Source organism: Notechis scutatus, chromosome 4, assembly GCF_049901735.1.
Source record: "Notechis scutatus isolate UNSWTSFEM ecotype Mainland chromosome 4, rNotScu1.2, whole genome shotgun sequence".
Classification (NCBI taxonomy): domain Eukaryota; kingdom Metazoa; phylum Chordata; class Lepidosauria; order Squamata; family Elapidae; genus Notechis; species Notechis scutatus.
The window spans coordinates 168,846,425-168,863,755 of NC_142012.1; the positions used below are offsets into that span (position 1 = coordinate 168,846,425).

The 17,331-nt window shown below is 49.3% G+C and overlaps 2 protein-coding genes across 2 annotated transcripts in view; both read left to right on the top strand.

Annotated features, from left to right (window-relative positions):
• Positions 1-9,361, top strand: part of LOC148131032 (MAM domain-containing protein 2-like) — a 15,046-nt gene extending 5,685 nt beyond the window's left edge. The window contains exons 2-6 of the mRNA XM_087965692.1: positions 3,712-3,764; positions 3,991-4,140; positions 6,395-6,657; positions 7,924-8,005; positions 9,264-9,361. Coding sequence (XP_087821818.1) covers positions 3,712-3,764; positions 3,991-4,140; positions 6,395-6,657; positions 7,924-8,005; positions 9,264-9,361 — 646 coding nt within the window. The remainder of the gene's footprint in view (positions 1-3,711; positions 3,765-3,990; positions 4,141-6,394; positions 6,658-7,923; positions 8,006-9,263) is intronic.
• Positions 9,362-10,777: 1,416 nt separating this feature from the next.
• The window catches only part of LOC113425171 (IgGFc-binding protein-like), a 39,042-nt gene continuing 32,488 nt past the window's right edge, over positions 10,778-17,331 (top strand). Inside the window, exons 1-9 of the mRNA XM_087965693.1 lie at positions 10,778-10,928; positions 11,261-11,505; positions 11,619-11,902; positions 11,989-12,260; positions 12,631-13,229; positions 13,615-14,188; positions 14,628-14,827; positions 14,926-15,306; positions 16,247-16,533. Coding sequence (XP_087821819.1) covers positions 10,778-10,928; positions 11,261-11,505; positions 11,619-11,902; positions 11,989-12,260; positions 12,631-13,229; positions 13,615-14,188; positions 14,628-14,827; positions 14,926-15,306; positions 16,247-16,533 — 2,993 coding nt within the window. The remainder of the gene's footprint in view (positions 10,929-11,260; positions 11,506-11,618; positions 11,903-11,988; positions 12,261-12,630; positions 13,230-13,614; positions 14,189-14,627; positions 14,828-14,925; positions 15,307-16,246; positions 16,534-17,331) is intronic.

Genomic DNA, 17,331 nt, shown 5'->3' on the forward strand with positions numbered 1-17,331 from the left:
CTCTAGGTGCTCCCTTTGCATCCTGGGGGAGAAGGGAGGAGGGGTCTTCCCTCCTCCAAGGCTTTTGAAGGCCTCCAAACGCTCAGGGTCATCTCCTTCTCCACCAAGGCCACAGTGCCTCCCCCGTGGCCACAACGGTGTGGCCAGAGGCCACGGGAGACATGGCCACCTTCTGCTTCTGCTCCCCAGGCCTGCAAGTGTCTTTTTCAGGGCAGGCCCCCAGTTATGAAGGGACGTGGTGGCTCAGGGACTAAGGCGCTTAGCTTGTCGATCGGGAAGGTTGGCAGTTCAGCGGTTCAAATCCCTAGTGCCGCATCATGGAGTGAGCTCCTGTCCCTCATCCCAGCAGCTTCTGCCAAGCAAGCAGTTTGAAAGCACATTAAAAAATGCAAGTAGAAAAATAGGGAGCCCTTTGGTGGGAAGGTCACAGCACTCCGTGCACCTGCAGCCACACGACCACGGAGACGACTTCTTTGGCTTTGTAATGGAGAGGAGCACTGCCCCCTAGAGTCAGAAACGACTAGCACGTATGTGAGTGGGGGACCTTTACCCTGATTAGAGAAGAGATGGGACAGAGAGAGAGCAGCATCAGGTCCCAGAAGCGTCCAGGATGCGTTTGGGCCAACCTCACAGGAATGTTTTGGATAGTAAGGTGAGAGTTGGAAGGGACCCTTGGAGGTCTTCTAGCATTGCAGGCTGACTCTCACTGCCAACAGCCAGAAGTTCGATCCTGACCGGCTCAAGGTTGACTCAGACTTCCATCCTTCCGAGGTCATCAAAACGAGGACCCAGATTGTTGGGGGCAATATGCAAATAATGCCGACACTGCATACTGCCCAGAATATGCTGTAAAGCACTATGGGGCAGTATATAAGTCTACATTCTATAGGTGCTATGGCTACTAATACCTGTAAATCAGGGGTGGGATTCTACCAGTTCACACCTATTCACTAGAACCAGTTGTTAACATTCTAAACAGTTCAGAGCACCAGTTGTTAGAAGAAATTACTGGGCTAATCCTGTAAGGAAGGCAGGAAGGAAACGTTCTGGTGTTGCTTACAGAAACTGCCTCTCCGCTAACCCTTATTACATTCTTGGCAGGACTAGACTTCCTGTCTCTAGAACTTCTCTGGAGTTTTTTCCCCCTCCTTTGCTGGTACTTGCTTGTGTGGAGTGACCACTCAAAGTTACAATGGTACTGAAAAAGTGACTTATGACCATTTTTCACACTTACGACTGTTGCAGCATCCCCACAGTCATGAGAGGCCAGGCGAGGAGATGCATGCCTCGATGTGAGTGATATTGAGTTGGCCACACCCAGCCAGTCACATGACCACCAAGCCACATCCACCAACTAAGCCACACCCACAGAACCGGTTGTTAAAAAATTTGAATCCCACCCCTGCTGTAAATAAATGCCTGTATAGCATCTGTATGCTGCATCAAATGAGCCCAACAGCTGTTCTCAAAGGCCTCTGAAGAATCGGTCAGAGAAGGAAAAGCTGCTCCCAGCCACTGCCTGATTTGGGGCCATCGGAGGGGGGCATGGCTCTCCTCACCCTCCTCACCCCAGAAGCCACCACCCCTTCTAGCACTCATGATGTTGCCTAGTTCAGTCGTGGCTAACCGGTGGGCAGGAGACCACTGGTGGCCTGTGAGAAAATTGTGGTGGTCCACAGAGAAATGTCTCCCCCCAAAGCAATTAATCCAGGCTGCGCCGCCCACATGGCCCGCGGGAACACAAGGCTTGCATCACTTGCATTGCAAACAACATGAGGTAGTGAGGGGAGGGGGGAAAGGGAGGGGGAACTTGCCCCACTCGTCCCACACACATGGCTTGGCCACCGGGCTGCTCCTTTCCACTCCTTCCTTCTTTCTGCTTTTGGCTGCCTGCAAGGAAAGCAGCCAAAGTCTTTCTGTCTCTCCCCCAAACTCCGCCAGAAATGAGTCTTTGGGACCCTGCAAGGCCTCCTGCTCCAAGAGGCTGCGCTGGCAAAGACTCATTTCTGGCGGAGTTTGGGAGAGAAAGAAAGACTTTGGCTGCTTCTGCTGCTTTCCTTGCATGAAGCCAAAAGTCTCTCTCTCATTCTCTCTCTCTCTCTCATTCTCTCTCTCTCTCTCTCCCTGAGAACGGAGCTGGAGACAGTATCCTGCAATCCCAAATGAAGAACCATTGATCGGTAGGAAAAAGGCGGGGGGGATTTTCCTGCAGACTTTTTGGGGATTTTCCCAGGGTTTCTGCTGCTTCTCTTTTCTGTAGAGACCCTGGGAAAATCCCCAAAAAGTCTGCAGGAAAATTCCCCACCCCGTTTTCCTACCTTTTATTTGGGATCGCAGGATACCGTTTCTCCCTCTCTCTTTCTCCCCGAGAATGGAGCTGAAAGGCAGATTGGGAATGTGGCTGCCTTGGAGGGTGTGTGTGTAGGTGTGTGTGTGTGTGTTTGTGTGTGTGTGTATGTGAGAGAGAGAGAGAGAGAGAATATCACCGCCAGCCCTCTGAGGTTAGATTGGATCTCTCTCTCTCCCTCCCTCTCCCTCTCGCACACCAACGTCAGCAAGCCACCGTCAATGAAAATTCATATTAGTGGTCCCTGGGATTTAAAATTATGAGTTCGGTGGTCCCTGAGGTCCAAAAGGTTGGCGACCCCTGGCCTAGTTGGGTCATGAAATGTAAGAAAACAGCCATGCTCAGAGAACCCCAAGGACCCCACAAGCACCCTCCTCCTCCTCCTTCTCTTCCTCCACTTTCTCCTCCTCCTCCTCTTCTTCTTTTTTCTCCTCCTCCTCCTTCTCCTCCTCCTCTTCTTCTTCTCTTCCTTCTTCTTCCCCTCTCCTCCTCCTCTCCTCCTCCTCCTCCTCTTCTCCTCCTCCTCCTCCTCTTCTTCTTCTCCCCTCCTCTTCTTCTTTTTCTCCCCTCCTCCTCCTCCTCCTCCTCCTCTTCTTCTTCTCTTCTTCTTCCCCTCTCCTCCTCCTCCTCTTCTCCTCCTCCTCCTCTTCTCCTTCTCCTCCTCTTCTCCTCCTCTTCTCCTCCTCTTCTCCTCCTCCTCTTCTCCTCCTCCTTCTCTTCTTCTTCTCCTCCTTCTCCTCCTCTTCTCCTCCTTCTTCTTCTCTTTCTCTTCTTCTTCTCCTCCTCCTCCTTTTCCTCCTCCTCTCCTCCTCCTCCTCCTCCTCCTCCTCCTCCTCTTCCTCTCTCCTCCTCCTCCTCCTCCTCCTTTTCTTATTTGGCCAAGTGTCTAACCACACTTGGCCAAATAAATCTATTCCCTCTTAGTTTCTTAGTCTTATTCTTAATTTTCTATTCTCCTCTCCTCTCCCCTCACCTCATATTATCTTTTTCTATTCCATCCCCTCCCCTCCCTAATCCTATACCCTCCCCTCTCCTCACAAAGCAGGATGCTGCAGTCCCAGGCCGGCTGGCTAGGGATGTGGTGCTCACACTGGTGAGGGCACTTACACAAAGCCCCTTCCGTCCCCTCCCCCCTCTCCTTCCCTCCCTGGAAGAGCCCAACCAGCAGTGATGTGGCTGTCCTTTGGGTACCAGGGAAGGTGCGTTTCTTCCTCTTTGCACGGGTGTGAATCCCTTTCTTCACAGTCCCCAGGGTCTGTCAGTCCCCCCGCTCCGCTCCGCTCACCATGGGCCGGTTGGCGCCTCTCGTGGGAAGGAGGTGGGCACAGGAGCCAGGCCTCAATTGTCCCCTCTTCGCTTGGCAGGAAAGAAGGCGGCAACTGGGCAGCCGGATTGGAGACTCGGACTCACGATACAGGTATAGCCCCCCCCACCTCATTCCTGATTCCAGATCCCTTAAAGCAGCTTCCCTCCCACCCCCAGCCCTGCGTCTCTCAAATACCTGGGAAACCCCTTCTCAGATGTCCCTGCCGGCCGATCAGCTGTGGATTATGGGGTTCCTTTTTCAAGGCTACCAAGTTGAGAGAGGCTGCTGGGAATCATGTCTGCCTGTCCTTCACTGTCTTCCTCCCTCCCCACTCCAGGCTCCCTGGCCAGCTGTGACTTCAACAACAACTCCTGGCCCTTTTGCGACTGGACCCAAACCTGTGGCACCAACCAAGGCACCTGGATCCGCACCAAGCACGATACGCCCACTCCTGGCACCGGCCCAAGTGGGGATTATCCGGATGGAAGTAAGTGCTCCGTAACTGCAATGGGCAAAGCCCCACCCCACATTCTCCATGGCCCTTGGCCCCCTTCCTCATGGGTCACGGGGTCATGCACCCTCCCTCCCTCACTCAGTGCAGCTGGGGACCTCCGGATCTCTTTGGGCCTGAGTGTGGCTCCCACGGCCACCGGAAGACTGGAGCAGGCTGGAAGGATTGGCGGGTTGACAGCAGGATGTGGTCCTCACCAACCATGCGCGGTCCCCACCTCCTCCAACTTGGCGTGCAGACTTTGACCCGGTCTCTCTACCAAGTTGCTGGGAGGATGTAGAAACACTGGCGTTCCAAGGGCTGGATTCCAACTGCTCATAGTTCCCTTCCACTCGTGGTCCTTGGCCAAGGATGATGGGACATGGAATCCAAAAGCAGATGGAGGGCCAGAGATCTCCCCATCCTTGAAAAGAGACATTGTCACAACTGCAAGGCCTTCTTTGATTGACGAAGGTGCCTCTTCTTCTCCCAGCGTAGCTCCTGTCTCCCAGAGCCAGCAGAATCTGACTGAAAGATCTGGGGTCAAGAGAGAAAGGAGATTGTCCTGCAAACTCTGCACCACCTGCCTTTGCCTCTTGCCCGTCAGGTGGCCCTGGGAGCCCAGTGCCCTTCCCAGAGGCCATCGCTGCCCTGTTCCCTCCATTGTGCCCAGCTGCTGAATAGTGATTTTGGTCCCAAATAGTCCTCCTGGGCTTCGCTTCCAGCTGCACAGATTCTCGTGTTGTTTCTCCTTGACAAACGCTCACACCTAATCTAAGCATTGTTTACTCTACCAACCCAATTTTACGAGACTGCACCACGGCCTGGATCTGAAACGATCGACATGGCCAGGTTTACACAACACTCCAGGCTGAAACACACTAAGTGGACATACTGCGTGTTGTGTGCATCTTCCCCATGGCAACTTTTCTCTGTAAGGGCCTGAAATGGTGCAAAATGGGTCTTGGCCTCCCCCAATTTCAAGGACCAGAATTCCTTCAGGAAATGACTCTTGAAGCCTGCAGCGACGCAGATGGATCTGGAGTCTGCAAAAGCTCCCAGCCCTCCTTGTAATGATGGTTTAGGAAGCCCCCTGCCCCATTTCCAGAAAGAACATCCCAAGGGGGCTTTTCTGAAAGGCAACTGGGTTTTCTTGCTTTTCTCTTTGAAAAGGTTTCGCTTCACATCCAAGAAACTTCTTCAGTTCTGACTGAATGATGGGGGAATGGAAGGATTTATAGCAGGGATTCCCAAACTTGGCAACTTTAAGACTTTGTGGACTTCAACTCCCAGAATAGCTGGCTGGAGAATTCTGGGAATTGAAGTCCACAAGTCTTAAAGTTGCCAAGTTTGGGGATCTCTGATTTATAGTCTGCAGACATCTGGTCCTGAGTACTTTGAAGGCCAATGGTCAGCTTTCCGAGGGTCATAGATACCACTTATCTCCTGTTTACAGTCCTTCCAGCAGTCCCAAGAAGGTGTCACACCTGTTTATTCTCTGATTCAGGTGACCCTGAGGGCACAGGTAAAACCCCGAGTGGCCTCAACCACTTCTCAGAGACCTAACCACCAGCCCACCAGGGTTAATGACCAGACTACTGCGAATAATATAAATCCTTCCATTCTCCACCAGTCAGCTAGAACTTGTTGGATGAGAAGTGAAATGTTTTCAAAGAAAAAACCAAGAAACTCCGGTTGCCTTTTGGGGATAAAAACACTTTTGGGATGTTGTCACTTCCTAACAATTAGGCTTTGTTTGCATATCCTATGATTGATGTGGTTTGCACTAAGCATACACCGCATGAAGCTGGCCCGGTCTCTTTGATCACACCCTAAAGGTAAACGTAAAGGTTCCCCTGGCACATCCATGCTAGTTGTTTCCAGCTCTGGCGGGCGCTGCTCGTCTCCATTACAAAGAGCCAGCGCTGTCCGAAGACGTCTCAGTGGCCGTCAGGACTAAACCCCAAAGGCACACGGAGGAGCGTTGTTCCCTTCCCACCAAAGGGGTCCCTGTATGTCTACTTGCATTTTTTACATGCTTTCGAACTGCCAGGTTGGCAGAAGCTGCTGGGACAAGGAACGGGAGCTCACTCCATCATGTGGCACTGGGGATTCGAACTGCCGAACTGCTGACCTTTCTGATTGAGACAAGCTCAGCGTCTTAGCCACCGAGCCGCTGCGTCCCCTTAGCACCCCTGGGCCCTCATGTCTCTTGCTCCCTTGTTCCAATAATTCCTGCTTCTTCTTGCAGGAGGGTACTTCATCTACCAGGAGGCCAGCAACCTGGTTCCCTACGACCTCAACCGGCTGGAGAGCCCCCGGCTGCTGGGCTCTGGGGAAATCTGCATCGACTTCCGGTATCACATGTTTGGCTCCGAGGACTTCAATGAGCTGAAAGTGACCCTCTTGGGGGACCAGGGCGAGATTAGGCTGTGGAGCCGAAGGGGGAGCCAGAGCCCCGAGTGGCAGCATGGACTCATCTCCGTCTACTTTGAGAAGGAGGCTCGCTTCCAGGTAACAGATTGGCAGCTCTTCCAGAATAGGCTGGACCAAAGGGCCCCCGCGTCTTCCGTTCGCTCCCCAAGTGAGAGGAAGCCCCTCTGAGCCCCCGTCCCCATTTCCAGCAGCTGGCAGTCCAAGCCTGGCACCTCCGGCAGCTGATAGGATCCTTAAGGCTAGGAGCTGCTGGCAAGCCGTGTGTGGCAGCTGCCAAAAAAGCCAACCGTTCTAGGCTGCATCAACAGAGGGAGAGAATCAAGATCACGTGAAGTGTTAATCTCACCTTACGATGCCTTGGTAAGGCCACACCTGGAATATTTGCGTCCAGTTTTGGACACCAGGATGTAAAACAGATGCTGAGACCCCAGAAAGAGGGCAGAGAAGAGCAACCAAGAGGACAAGGGGGCTGGAGGCTAAAACATATGAAGGGCAGTTCCAGGAATTGGGCATGTCTGGTTTAACGAAGGGAAGGACTAGAGGTGGCATGATAGGAGTCTTCCAATAGTTGAGGGGCTGCCACAGAAAAGAGGGGTCAGCCTACTCTCCAAAGCATCCGAAGGCAGGATAAGAAGCAACCGATGAAACAAATCAAGGAGAGAAGCGACCTGGAATTATGGGAGAACCGTCATGACAGAAGTTGTGGGTGCTTCATCACTGGAGGTTTGAAGGAAGAGATTTGACAGCCGTTGGTCCTGGATGGTTTAAGGACTCCTGCCTTGGCCAGAGGAATGAATAGACTACAAGGTCTTCAAGGTCCCTCCCAATGTTGTTATTCTAATATTCTGACAACGTTCACCTAGAACCAGACTAGCCCCCTTCTAAAGCCACCCAGGGTGAGGGTAAGACGCTGTCTGAAAATTCCGCCAAAATCTATGCGGTGCCAGGTTGTGGTATTTTACAGTGGGTGGCATGGGTGGAATTCTCCACTTTCTCTGCAGAACAAGAGAAAACACAAAAGAAACAAAGCATATTTTATATACCAACCCAAATTAACGATTTGGAAAAGACACATAATAGTAACGTTCGTATTCACTCATCGTAAGCCACCCTGGGTCATTGACTGAGATGGATGGCTGTAGAAATTGAATGAGGGGAGGGAGGGAGGGGATACCACGCTCTGGGTGTGAACTTAAAGAAAAACCTTCCCTTGCGCTGAGGTTCTAACACCTGGCAGTTTTTCCCTCCCTGCAGCTGGGAGGATGGAGAGGGCAGTTGAGCCCATGGGCCGCCTTCCTTCTGGCTCCTTCCTTGCTCTGACTGGGCGTTCTTTCCTCCTCGCAGGTGGCCTTTGATGCCATTCGGGGGTTGACCGAATTTGGGGACACAGCCGTGGACAATGTGGTGGTCAGGAGAGGGCCTTGCGGTAAGGGACTCCTTCTTCCCCTCAGCTTTCCCATCCAAGAGGGCTTCCATGAAGTTGATCTCGGAGTGCAACATCAGAGGTCCTTTCCGAAGGGGCCCGAGCCTTCAAGCCACAGCTGTCCCCCGATGGATGCAGGAGGGGAGCCACCAAAAACGCCCCTCAGCCCTGGGGGGGATGTGAGGAGCCTTCCAGAGGCCAGAATACTCAGGGCTCCTCCTGCAGAATCCAGGAAGATGTTATTCTGGAGTATCTGTGGAGCTTCTCAGCCCTCCAGGTCATGGTTGCCCCAAAGGTGCTTCTCCAAAAGAGAACGGGGTTTTTTCTTGGAAAACCTTTGGCTTCTCATCCAAGGAGCTTCTTCAGTTCTAATGTGGTTCTGAAGTAGTTGCAACTCTGTCTGATAATATCATTAGGACTCTCCTTCCCATGAGCAAAGGCCAAAGGTTGAAGGTCACCTAAGGCAGGGGTCTCCAACCTTGGCCACTTTAAGACTTGTGGACTTCAACTCCCAGAGTTCCTCAGCCAGTAATTCTGGGAATTGGAGTCCAAGAGTCTTAAAGTGGCCAAGGTTGGAGACCCCTGACCTAAGATACTGGCCAGCAAAGCAAGGGAGACATTTAATTAGACAGCATGACAGCGTCACCTACAGACCAGAAGCCCTTTCAGTCTCCAGGGCCAGAAATGGTTTTGAAGACAAGGAGCAGCAGAGGTGGCCCAAAGGTGCTTTTTCCAAAAGGCAACTGGACATTCTTGTTTTTTTTCTTTTGAATTTTTTTCCAAAAAAGCAAAACAGTTCAAAGAAAACATTTCAAAGAAAAAATAGCAGTAGCATTTAAACGTATATACCACTTCACAGGGCTTCACGGCCCTCTCTAAGTGGTTTACAGAGTCAGCCTTTTGCCCCCAACCACCTGGGTCCTCAGTTTACACACCTTGGAAGGACGGAAGGCTGAGTCAACCTTGAGCTAATCAGGATCAAACTCCAGGTTGTGAGCAGAGCTAGCCTGCAATACTGCATTTGAACCCGTGTGCCATCACAGCTCTTTAAAAAAACAAGGAAGTGCAGTTGTCTTTTGGAAAAGCACAATGGAGGCCAAACAAATCTCAGCAGGGATAACTTTCTGTTGTAACTTCAAGCAGCACTTGAACGAATGGTTGCAAGTCAAGGACTACCTGAAGGGAGCAGGACCTCCCCTGAATCTCCTGCCGACAAGAAGTGATCTGAGAACACAGGGGGCCTTTTCCCTTCTGGTATCAGCCATTATGGGGCTTTTCAAGGGGGATGACAGCAGCGCCCCAAGTCACCCCACGGCTGATGAAAACCAAAACTCCTTGGCTTTAGCCAGCCTTCCTTGACATACCTGCCCATTGGGCGGAGCACCACTCATGATGACCCTCCATGGACCCTGAAATCCACCAGACCAGGGGTCTCCAACTGTGGCCACTTTAAGACTCGTGGACTTCAACTCCCAGAATTCCTCAGGGAGCTTTGCTGGCTGAGGAATTCTGGGAGTTGAAGTCCACCAGTTGCTAAGGTTGGAGACCCCTGCACCAGACAACCAACTGCCTCTTCTTCCAGGGAGGTCTCTGTGCACAGCTGTCCTGGCTTCAGATGACGAGGGCGATTGACAGATCGACAGATTCTGTCACTGGACCTCACCCTGTCATTAATCAGCATAAGTTTAATAATCTCTTGCTTAAGTTGTAACCGGCTGTAATCAGTGACGGTGGCTGGATTTTTCTACCTGAGACAACTGCTGAAGTGTTTGATTGGGGAGTTAAATTTTAACCCCTATAATATCTTCTAGATAAGCCTGGACAATTTCACAGAGCAGATCAAAGAAAGGGGCTTCTTCCCTGTCCTCTCAGCAAGTTGCTCACCGTTTCCTCATCCCGCACAGGCAATATTCTGCATTTAGTCAAAGTTCAACAGATGACACCAATTTCCTGAGTCATCAGGCCACTTTGAAAAAAACAGGACACAGTTCTCACTAATAAAAGAGAATATTCATTGCTCAGACCTGATGACGTTACCAAATTTGAGTCATGAAAGATCTTCAAGAAAACAGCCAAGCTCAGAGAGCACCAAGGACTCCACAGTTGTCTTCCTCCTCCTCTCCTCCCCTCTGCAAACCCCTCACCCTTCTAGCACTGATGATCTTCCCTAGTTGGGTCATGAAACGTCTGCAAGAAAACCACGAAGCTCAGAAAGCACCAAGGACCCCGCAGTCCTCTTCCTCCTCCTCCTCCCACTCCTCCAAACCTACTTCCTTCTAGCATTGATGATGTTCTCTAGTTGGGCCATGAAATGTGTATAAAAGGACCGCCAAGTTCCCCAGAGTCCTTTTCCTCCTCCTCCCCTTCTTCTCCTCCATTTTGCAACCCCTTCTCCTTTCTAGCACTGATGATAGTCGATGGAGATTCTCCGTCCTCCAGGTCCTGGTTCTCCCAAAGGTGCTTTTTTCAGGAGGCAACTGCACTTTCTGGTTTTGTCTTTGAAGACGTTTCACTTCTCATCCCAGAAGCTTCTTCATCTCTGATGGATGGTGGGGAACGGAAGGATTTATACTCTTTGCAGACTGCTGGTCATTTGCATCCTTTTACCGAGTCATTGGGTTCACTTGGGGTTTTCTCTGTGTCTCAGGGTCACCTGAGTGGTGCAAATGTTGTAGTCTGCAATTTTTTCCTTGGAAATCAATTCATGCTCCCACACCATTCGAAGGGTGTTCATCCCAAAGTCCGGGGCTAAAAATTCTATGGGGATTCTCAGTCATGCAGGTCATGGAGTGTGCAAGGTTTCCTCATCCTTTGCCCCCATCCCTGGCTAAAGTGGAGAATGACTACAGGAGGGTTGATCCTAACTTGAACCCTTTCTTTTGTTCACCAGAACCGACACCAACACCCACGGAGCCCAGTACGCCAGGTAATTCTGCCCCTCAACTTTATTTTAATGACAAGGCTTGAAGGACATTCCTGAAACCCCCCAGTTTCCCAGGGATGGGCAAAATCCGGGGTAAAAAGGGGGGGGGGGGGGGGGGGGGGGGGGGGGGGGGGGGGGGGGGGGGGGGGGGGGGGGGGGGGGGGGGGGGGGGGGGGGGGGGGGGGGGGGGGGGGGGGGGGAGAGGGGGGGGGGGAAAAAAAAAAAAAAAAAAAAAAAAAAAGAATTTAGGGGGGGGGGGGGAGGAAAAAAAAAATTTTTTTTTTTTTTAAATATATTTTTTTTTTTTTTTTTTTAATAAATTTTTTTCTTTCCAGAGTCCTGCCTGGTGTCAGGTGACCCTCATTATTACACTTTTGACAAGCAGACGCACCACTTCATGGGCAACTGCACCTATACTCTCTCCCAACTGTGTGACCGAAACAATTCTCTGCTCCCCTACTTCAATGTGGAAGCAAGCAACGAGCACCGAGGGGGCTACACACACGTCTCCTACGTTGAGAGTGTGCACGTTGATGTCTTTGGCATCCGGGTCACCCTGGGAAAGGGAGGAAGAGTGACGGTACGTGGAGCGGTTGCTGCTGCTGCTGAAGGACACCTGTGCTTTGATGTTGGGGTACGAAGGAGCACCGTTGTTCTTCAGTCCCCTACAGTGATGCCTGAATCTCTTTCTAGGTCGATGGGGAGCCAGCCATCGTCCCCTCCACCCCAAAACGGGGTGTGGAGATCTTGCCCAGCGGCTTCTACACAGTGGTCACTACAGATTTTGGGTTGAGTGTCAAGTTCGACGGAGACCACCAGGTGGAAGTGTCCCTCCTCAGCACGTACAAGAGTGAGGTCTGCGGCATGTGCGGAAACTACAATGGGGATCCTTCTGACGATTTCCTCAACCCCGATGGGGAACCAGAGCCTGACTCCACAAGCTTGGGCAACAGCTGGCAGGTGGCCAACCTCACCAGGTTTGTAGCTTTCATCCCTGAATGGCAGCTTTTGTCCAGGAGGGAGATTGTAGGGTATTGAACCACGGTGTTGCTTTTGTCTCCAGTTGTTCCTCCGGCCAGCCTCCTGCCTGCACAGAGGATGAGAAAGACACAGCCAAGAGCAGCGATTTCTGCGGACGCCTGACAGATATCAATGGACCATTCAGACATTGCCATAGCGTCTTGGATCCAGCGGGGCATTTTGAAAGCTGCCTTTATGATCAGTGCGCCCTGCACTTAGACCCAGGCTCCCTCTGCAGGAGCTTGCAGTCCTACGCAGACGCCTGCCAGTCCCTGGGAGTTGCCATCGAACCCTGGCGGAATGCCACCTTCTGCCGTAAGTTTTGTGGCAGCAATGCCTCTGGTCGGGATTGTGTATGAGGAACCATAGGGGTCACTGGGGAAGTCTGGGGATCCACTGGAAGAGGGAGGGTGGTTTCTCTGTCTCTTTGAAGAAGATCGCTCCCATCGAGACAGGCGCGTATATCACCACGTTCTTTCTTGGAGGCACACTGAATGTAACTCCAGTTTAACCTAGAAGGCAAATATGCTAAATCCCTGGCGGGGATCCTGAGAGCAGGGAATGCAATCCAGGAAGAAACCACCAACATGAGGGACTCTCCTCCAATTCAATTGATGAATGCGATGTGCTTTTCATGACCCAGTTTTCGGCACTGAGTTCACGGAGATCTTCTTGCCTCCTACAGCTCCTCAATGCCCACCCAACAGCCACTATGAGCCTTGCGCCAACGCCTGCCCACCCACCTGCAAGAACCCAAGTGCTCCGGCCACATGCAATCTGGCGTGCAGGGAAGCCTGTGTCTGTGACTCTGGGTTCTTCCTCTACAATGGTAACTGTGTGCCCAGCCATCAGTGTGGGTGCTGGCACCAAGGGAAGCACTACCCAGTGGGCTCCAGCTTTTGGACCGACGACACCTGCTCCACCAAATGCACCTGCCCCAGTCGAGGTGGCCAAGTCAGCTGCTTTCCTGATTCCTGCCCTAACCATTATTACTGCGGAGTCCAAAATGGTGTCCCCAGCTGCTACCCACATACGTACGGGGTCTGCCGTGTCCACAACGACCCTCATTACAACACTTTTGACAAACAGACGCACCACTTCATGGGCACCTGCACCTACACCCTGGCCAAGGTCTGCGCCAATGAGACGGGGCTGCCCTACTTTAACATCGAGGCCAAGAACGAACACCGTGGGAATCCCTCCGTCTCTTATGTCCAGCGGGTCCTGGTGGAGGTTTACGGGCACCGGATTGAGATCCTCAAAGGACACAAGGATCGAGTGCTGGTAACCCAAAGCAGTTTCTCATTTCCTACTTGTGCTTTGAAATAGAACGAAGCTATAGTCCTTCCCGATTCTCTGCTGATCGTTTTTGATTGGCACGTGTGGGGAAATCCTGTTTCCTAATTTCTGGTGGAATATCAGTTTGATCAGGGATAACTGGGAACCAAATAGTAACAGCCTCTCCTTTGATTGGTGCCAGGGCATGATTTCTTATTGATTGATTAATTTTTTTATGATACTTCTTTTCCCTCTCCTGGAAATATCCTCAGAGTCAGTATTTCCGTACGGGGACTTAGTAATGGGGAACCTAACTTTTCCCATCCTGATCATCTTCAGGTGGTTCCTTTCTTGGGAAATACAGTTACAGTTTGTGTCTGACTCCTTCTAGGTGGACAAAGTGCTTACAAGGCTTTCTGTGCGCAAGCTGAACAACGCCCTGAGAGTGGACCTCAATGGACGCTACGTGACCCTAGAAACGGATTTCGGGCTGATTGTCTCTTACGACACAGATCACTCGGTGGAGATCAGGGTCCCCACCACCTTCTTCAACAAGACCTGCGGCATGTGTGGGAACTTCAACAACCGCCGGCAGGATGACAGCATGATGCCCAACGGAGAGCAAGCCAAGAATTCCAATGAGCTGGGAAACAGCTGGCAGGTGCCCAATGCAGAGTACGACCCCCCTGATTGTAAGCCCCCACCCCCCACAAAACTTTGTCCCTCAGAGCTGAAAAACCTCTATGAGACAGAGGCCTATTGCGGACAGCTTACCAGTAGCCAGGGACCGTTGGCAGTTTGCCATTCTGCAATCAACCCCAACAGCTTCTTCCAGAGTTGCGTCTTTGACCTGTGTGAACTGAATGGGTCCCAGGAGGCCTTGTGTGGTGCTTTGGAGGCGTACGCTGATGCCTGCCAAAGAGCTGGCGTGAAGCTTCCCGACTGGAGGAATGCCACTTCCTGCAGTGAGTATCCACTTAGAGTACCCTAAAAGATAAACAATTGACACATTTGGGGAAATATGCTCTCTTGGTCGGTTGCAGTAGCATTCCAGGTCATGCAAAAGGGCAGGTGTCACCGAAAATCTACCTTTGGCTGAAGGACTTGCTTGTCTTCAGGTGGTGATGGGGGTGGAGATGGGCCATCAGCTTAGTTATTGCCTCAGCCGGAAACTCATTTATGAACCAGATTCCACGACTCCCTGTGTCACGATCCATTTGCAGACGTGATTCCTTGAGCGCATAGAATCCCCAAGCACATAGAATCTATCAATAATCCCTGTTCTTTCCAGCATCACTGGTAGCTTCCTGCTGCACAGCACGTGGACCAGAAAAAGTGCTCGCATTGAGCGTGGCCTTAGGAAGCGTACCTCACTTTCTGGGTGGTTCCTGCTTTGTTTTGTAGAAATCCCTTGCGGTGATCACAGCCATTACAACGTGTGCGCCACTTCCTGTCCCGCCACATGTTCCAATCCACTGGCTCCGTGGAACTGCACCAAGCCTTGCGTGGAGGGCTGCGAATGCGACAAAGGCTTTGTCCTAAGCGGAGCACAATGTGTGCCGCGGGAGGATTGCGGCTGTGTATTTGGAGATCAATATTATGAGGTTGGTTCCCAAGCAACGTCTGTGGCCAGGACAGAATCTGCAGCAACTTTCACAACAGTGCAGGGGCCTCATCTTTTTCTCTGGCTTTTCTCCAACAGAAAGGAGAGACGTTCTGGCAGCCGGATTGTGTCAGCCAATGTCACTGTGCAAATAAAGGCAACTTGTCCTGCGTCCCAGACAGTTGCAAAAACGGCCAAGTCTGTAAAGTACAGAATGGCATCCTGGGATGCTACATTCCAGACAAGGCCACCTGCCACATCTACGGAGACCCTCACTATGTCACCTTCGATGGGCGACTCTATCATTTCCAGGGCGGGTGCAATTACACCGCAGTGCAAATCTGCAGCAACTCCTCCGAGCGCTTCTCCGTGACCACTCGGAACGAACATCGCTCCAGCCCGCACTGGACGGCTCTCAACTCAGTGGCCATCTCACTGAGAAACACCCACCTGGCTCTGAGGAAGAACAAAGAGGTCTACGTGAGTATTGCTCCCTGAAGAACGGTGCAAGGGCAAGTGACTAATGGGATGAAGTTCTGGGGTTCCCCTTCACATTTAGCAGTCCTCCCAGAAAAGCTGTTTAAGAAGAGGTACAGTCCTACAGACGCCGTTTTATAAGAACTGGTACAAATATGCCAAGGATAAAGATTCTCCTTTATTGCAGACAGAGTTGAATCAGAATAGACCAGGAAGGGACCTTGGAGCTCTTCTACTCCAATCCCCTGCCCAAGCAGGAGACCCTATACCATTTCAGACAGGTGGCTGTCCATTTTCTTCTTAAAAACCTCCAGTGATGGAGCACCCACAACTTCTGGTGGCAAGTTGTTCCCCTGGTTAGTTGTCCTCACTGTTAGGAAGTTTTTCCTTAATTCTAGGTTGCTTCTCTCCTTGATTAGTTTCCATCTGTTTCTTCTTGCCTTGCCTTCTGGTGCTTTGGAAAATAGCTTGACCCCTTCATCTTTGTGGCAGCCCCTCAAATACTGGAGCACTGCTGTCAGGTCACCCATAGTCCTTCTCTTCTCTAGACTGACCGTACCCAATTCCTGCAACCGTCTTCATAAGTTTTTGTCTCCAGGCCCTTAATCATCTAGGTGGCTCTTCCTTGCACTTTCCCCAAAGTCTCAACATCTTTTTGTAATGCCAAGACACAAACTGGATGCATTATTCCTGGTGTGCCCTTAGTAAGGATTTATAAATCTGTACTAAAAGTTTGTGTGATTTTGATTCTATGCCTGTGTTTATACAACCAAGGATTGTATTAGGTTTTTGGCTGCTGCCGTACACAGCTGACTCATGTTTAAGTGATCATTTAAGTTACTAAAGCCGTGAGGATGTTGCAAATGTAGTGAAACTAGACATGGGGTAGGTGGTAGCCCATGAAGCCCAAGAATCCAATGGCTGACCTTTTCCCTTCCTACAGCTGAATGGGGCCAAAGTTGACCTTCCTCTGAAGCTACAGTCAGACATTCAGGTGGAGGAACAGCTTCCGTACGTGGTTGTTGACAGTCCCCTTGGCTTCCGGGTGAAGTTTGATGGGGACCAACAGCTGCTTATCCAAGTGGACGAGAGATACAAGGGACACCTCTGTGGGCTGTGCGGCATGTACTCGGGCAGCCAGCTGGACGATTTCCAACAGCCAGATGGGATGCTGGTGACCGACGCCAACAAATTTGGCAACAGCTGGAGAGTGGAAGATGCCGACTGGAGGCAAGTGACTGTGAAGAACAAGGTTTTTCACCATGTTTTCCATATCGGGTTCAAGGATATAGATTGTGAAGTCAGACTTGGTCAAAAAATTTAAAATTTTTTTTTTTTTTTTTTTTTTTTGGGGGGTTTTGTGGTGTTGTTTTGGGGATTTTTTTATTTTTTTTTTTTTTTATTTTTTTTTTTTTTTTTTTTTTTTTTTTTTTTTTTTTTTTTTTTTTTTTTTTTTTTTTTTTTTTTTTTTTTTTTTTTTTTTTTTTTTTTTTTTTTTTTTTTTTTTTTTTTTTTTTTTATTTTTTAAATAATTTTTTTTTAATTTTTTTAAAATATTATTTTAAAATTTTTTTTTTTTTTTTTTTTTTTTTTTTTTTTTTTTTTTTTTTTTTTTTTTTTTTTTTTTTTTTTTTTTTTTTTTTTTTTTTTTTTTTTTTTTATTTTTTTTTTTTAATATTTTATTTTTTTTTTTATATTATAATATAAAAAAAAAAAAAAAAAAAAAAAAAATTTTTTTTTTTTTTTTTATTAATGAATTTTTTTTTTTTTTTTTTTTTTTAATTTTTATTTTTTTTATTTTTTTTTTTTTTTTTTTTTTTTTTTTTTTTTTTTTTTTTTTTTTTTTTTTTTTTTTTTTTTTTTTTTTTTTTTTTTTTTTTTTATTTTTTTTTTTTTTTTTTTTTTTTTTTTTTTTTTTTTTTTTTTTTTTTTTTTTTTTTTTTTTTTTTTTTTATAAAAAAAAAAATTTTTTTTTTTTTTTTAATTTTTTTTTAAATTTTTTTTTTTTTTTTTTTTTTTTTAAAAATT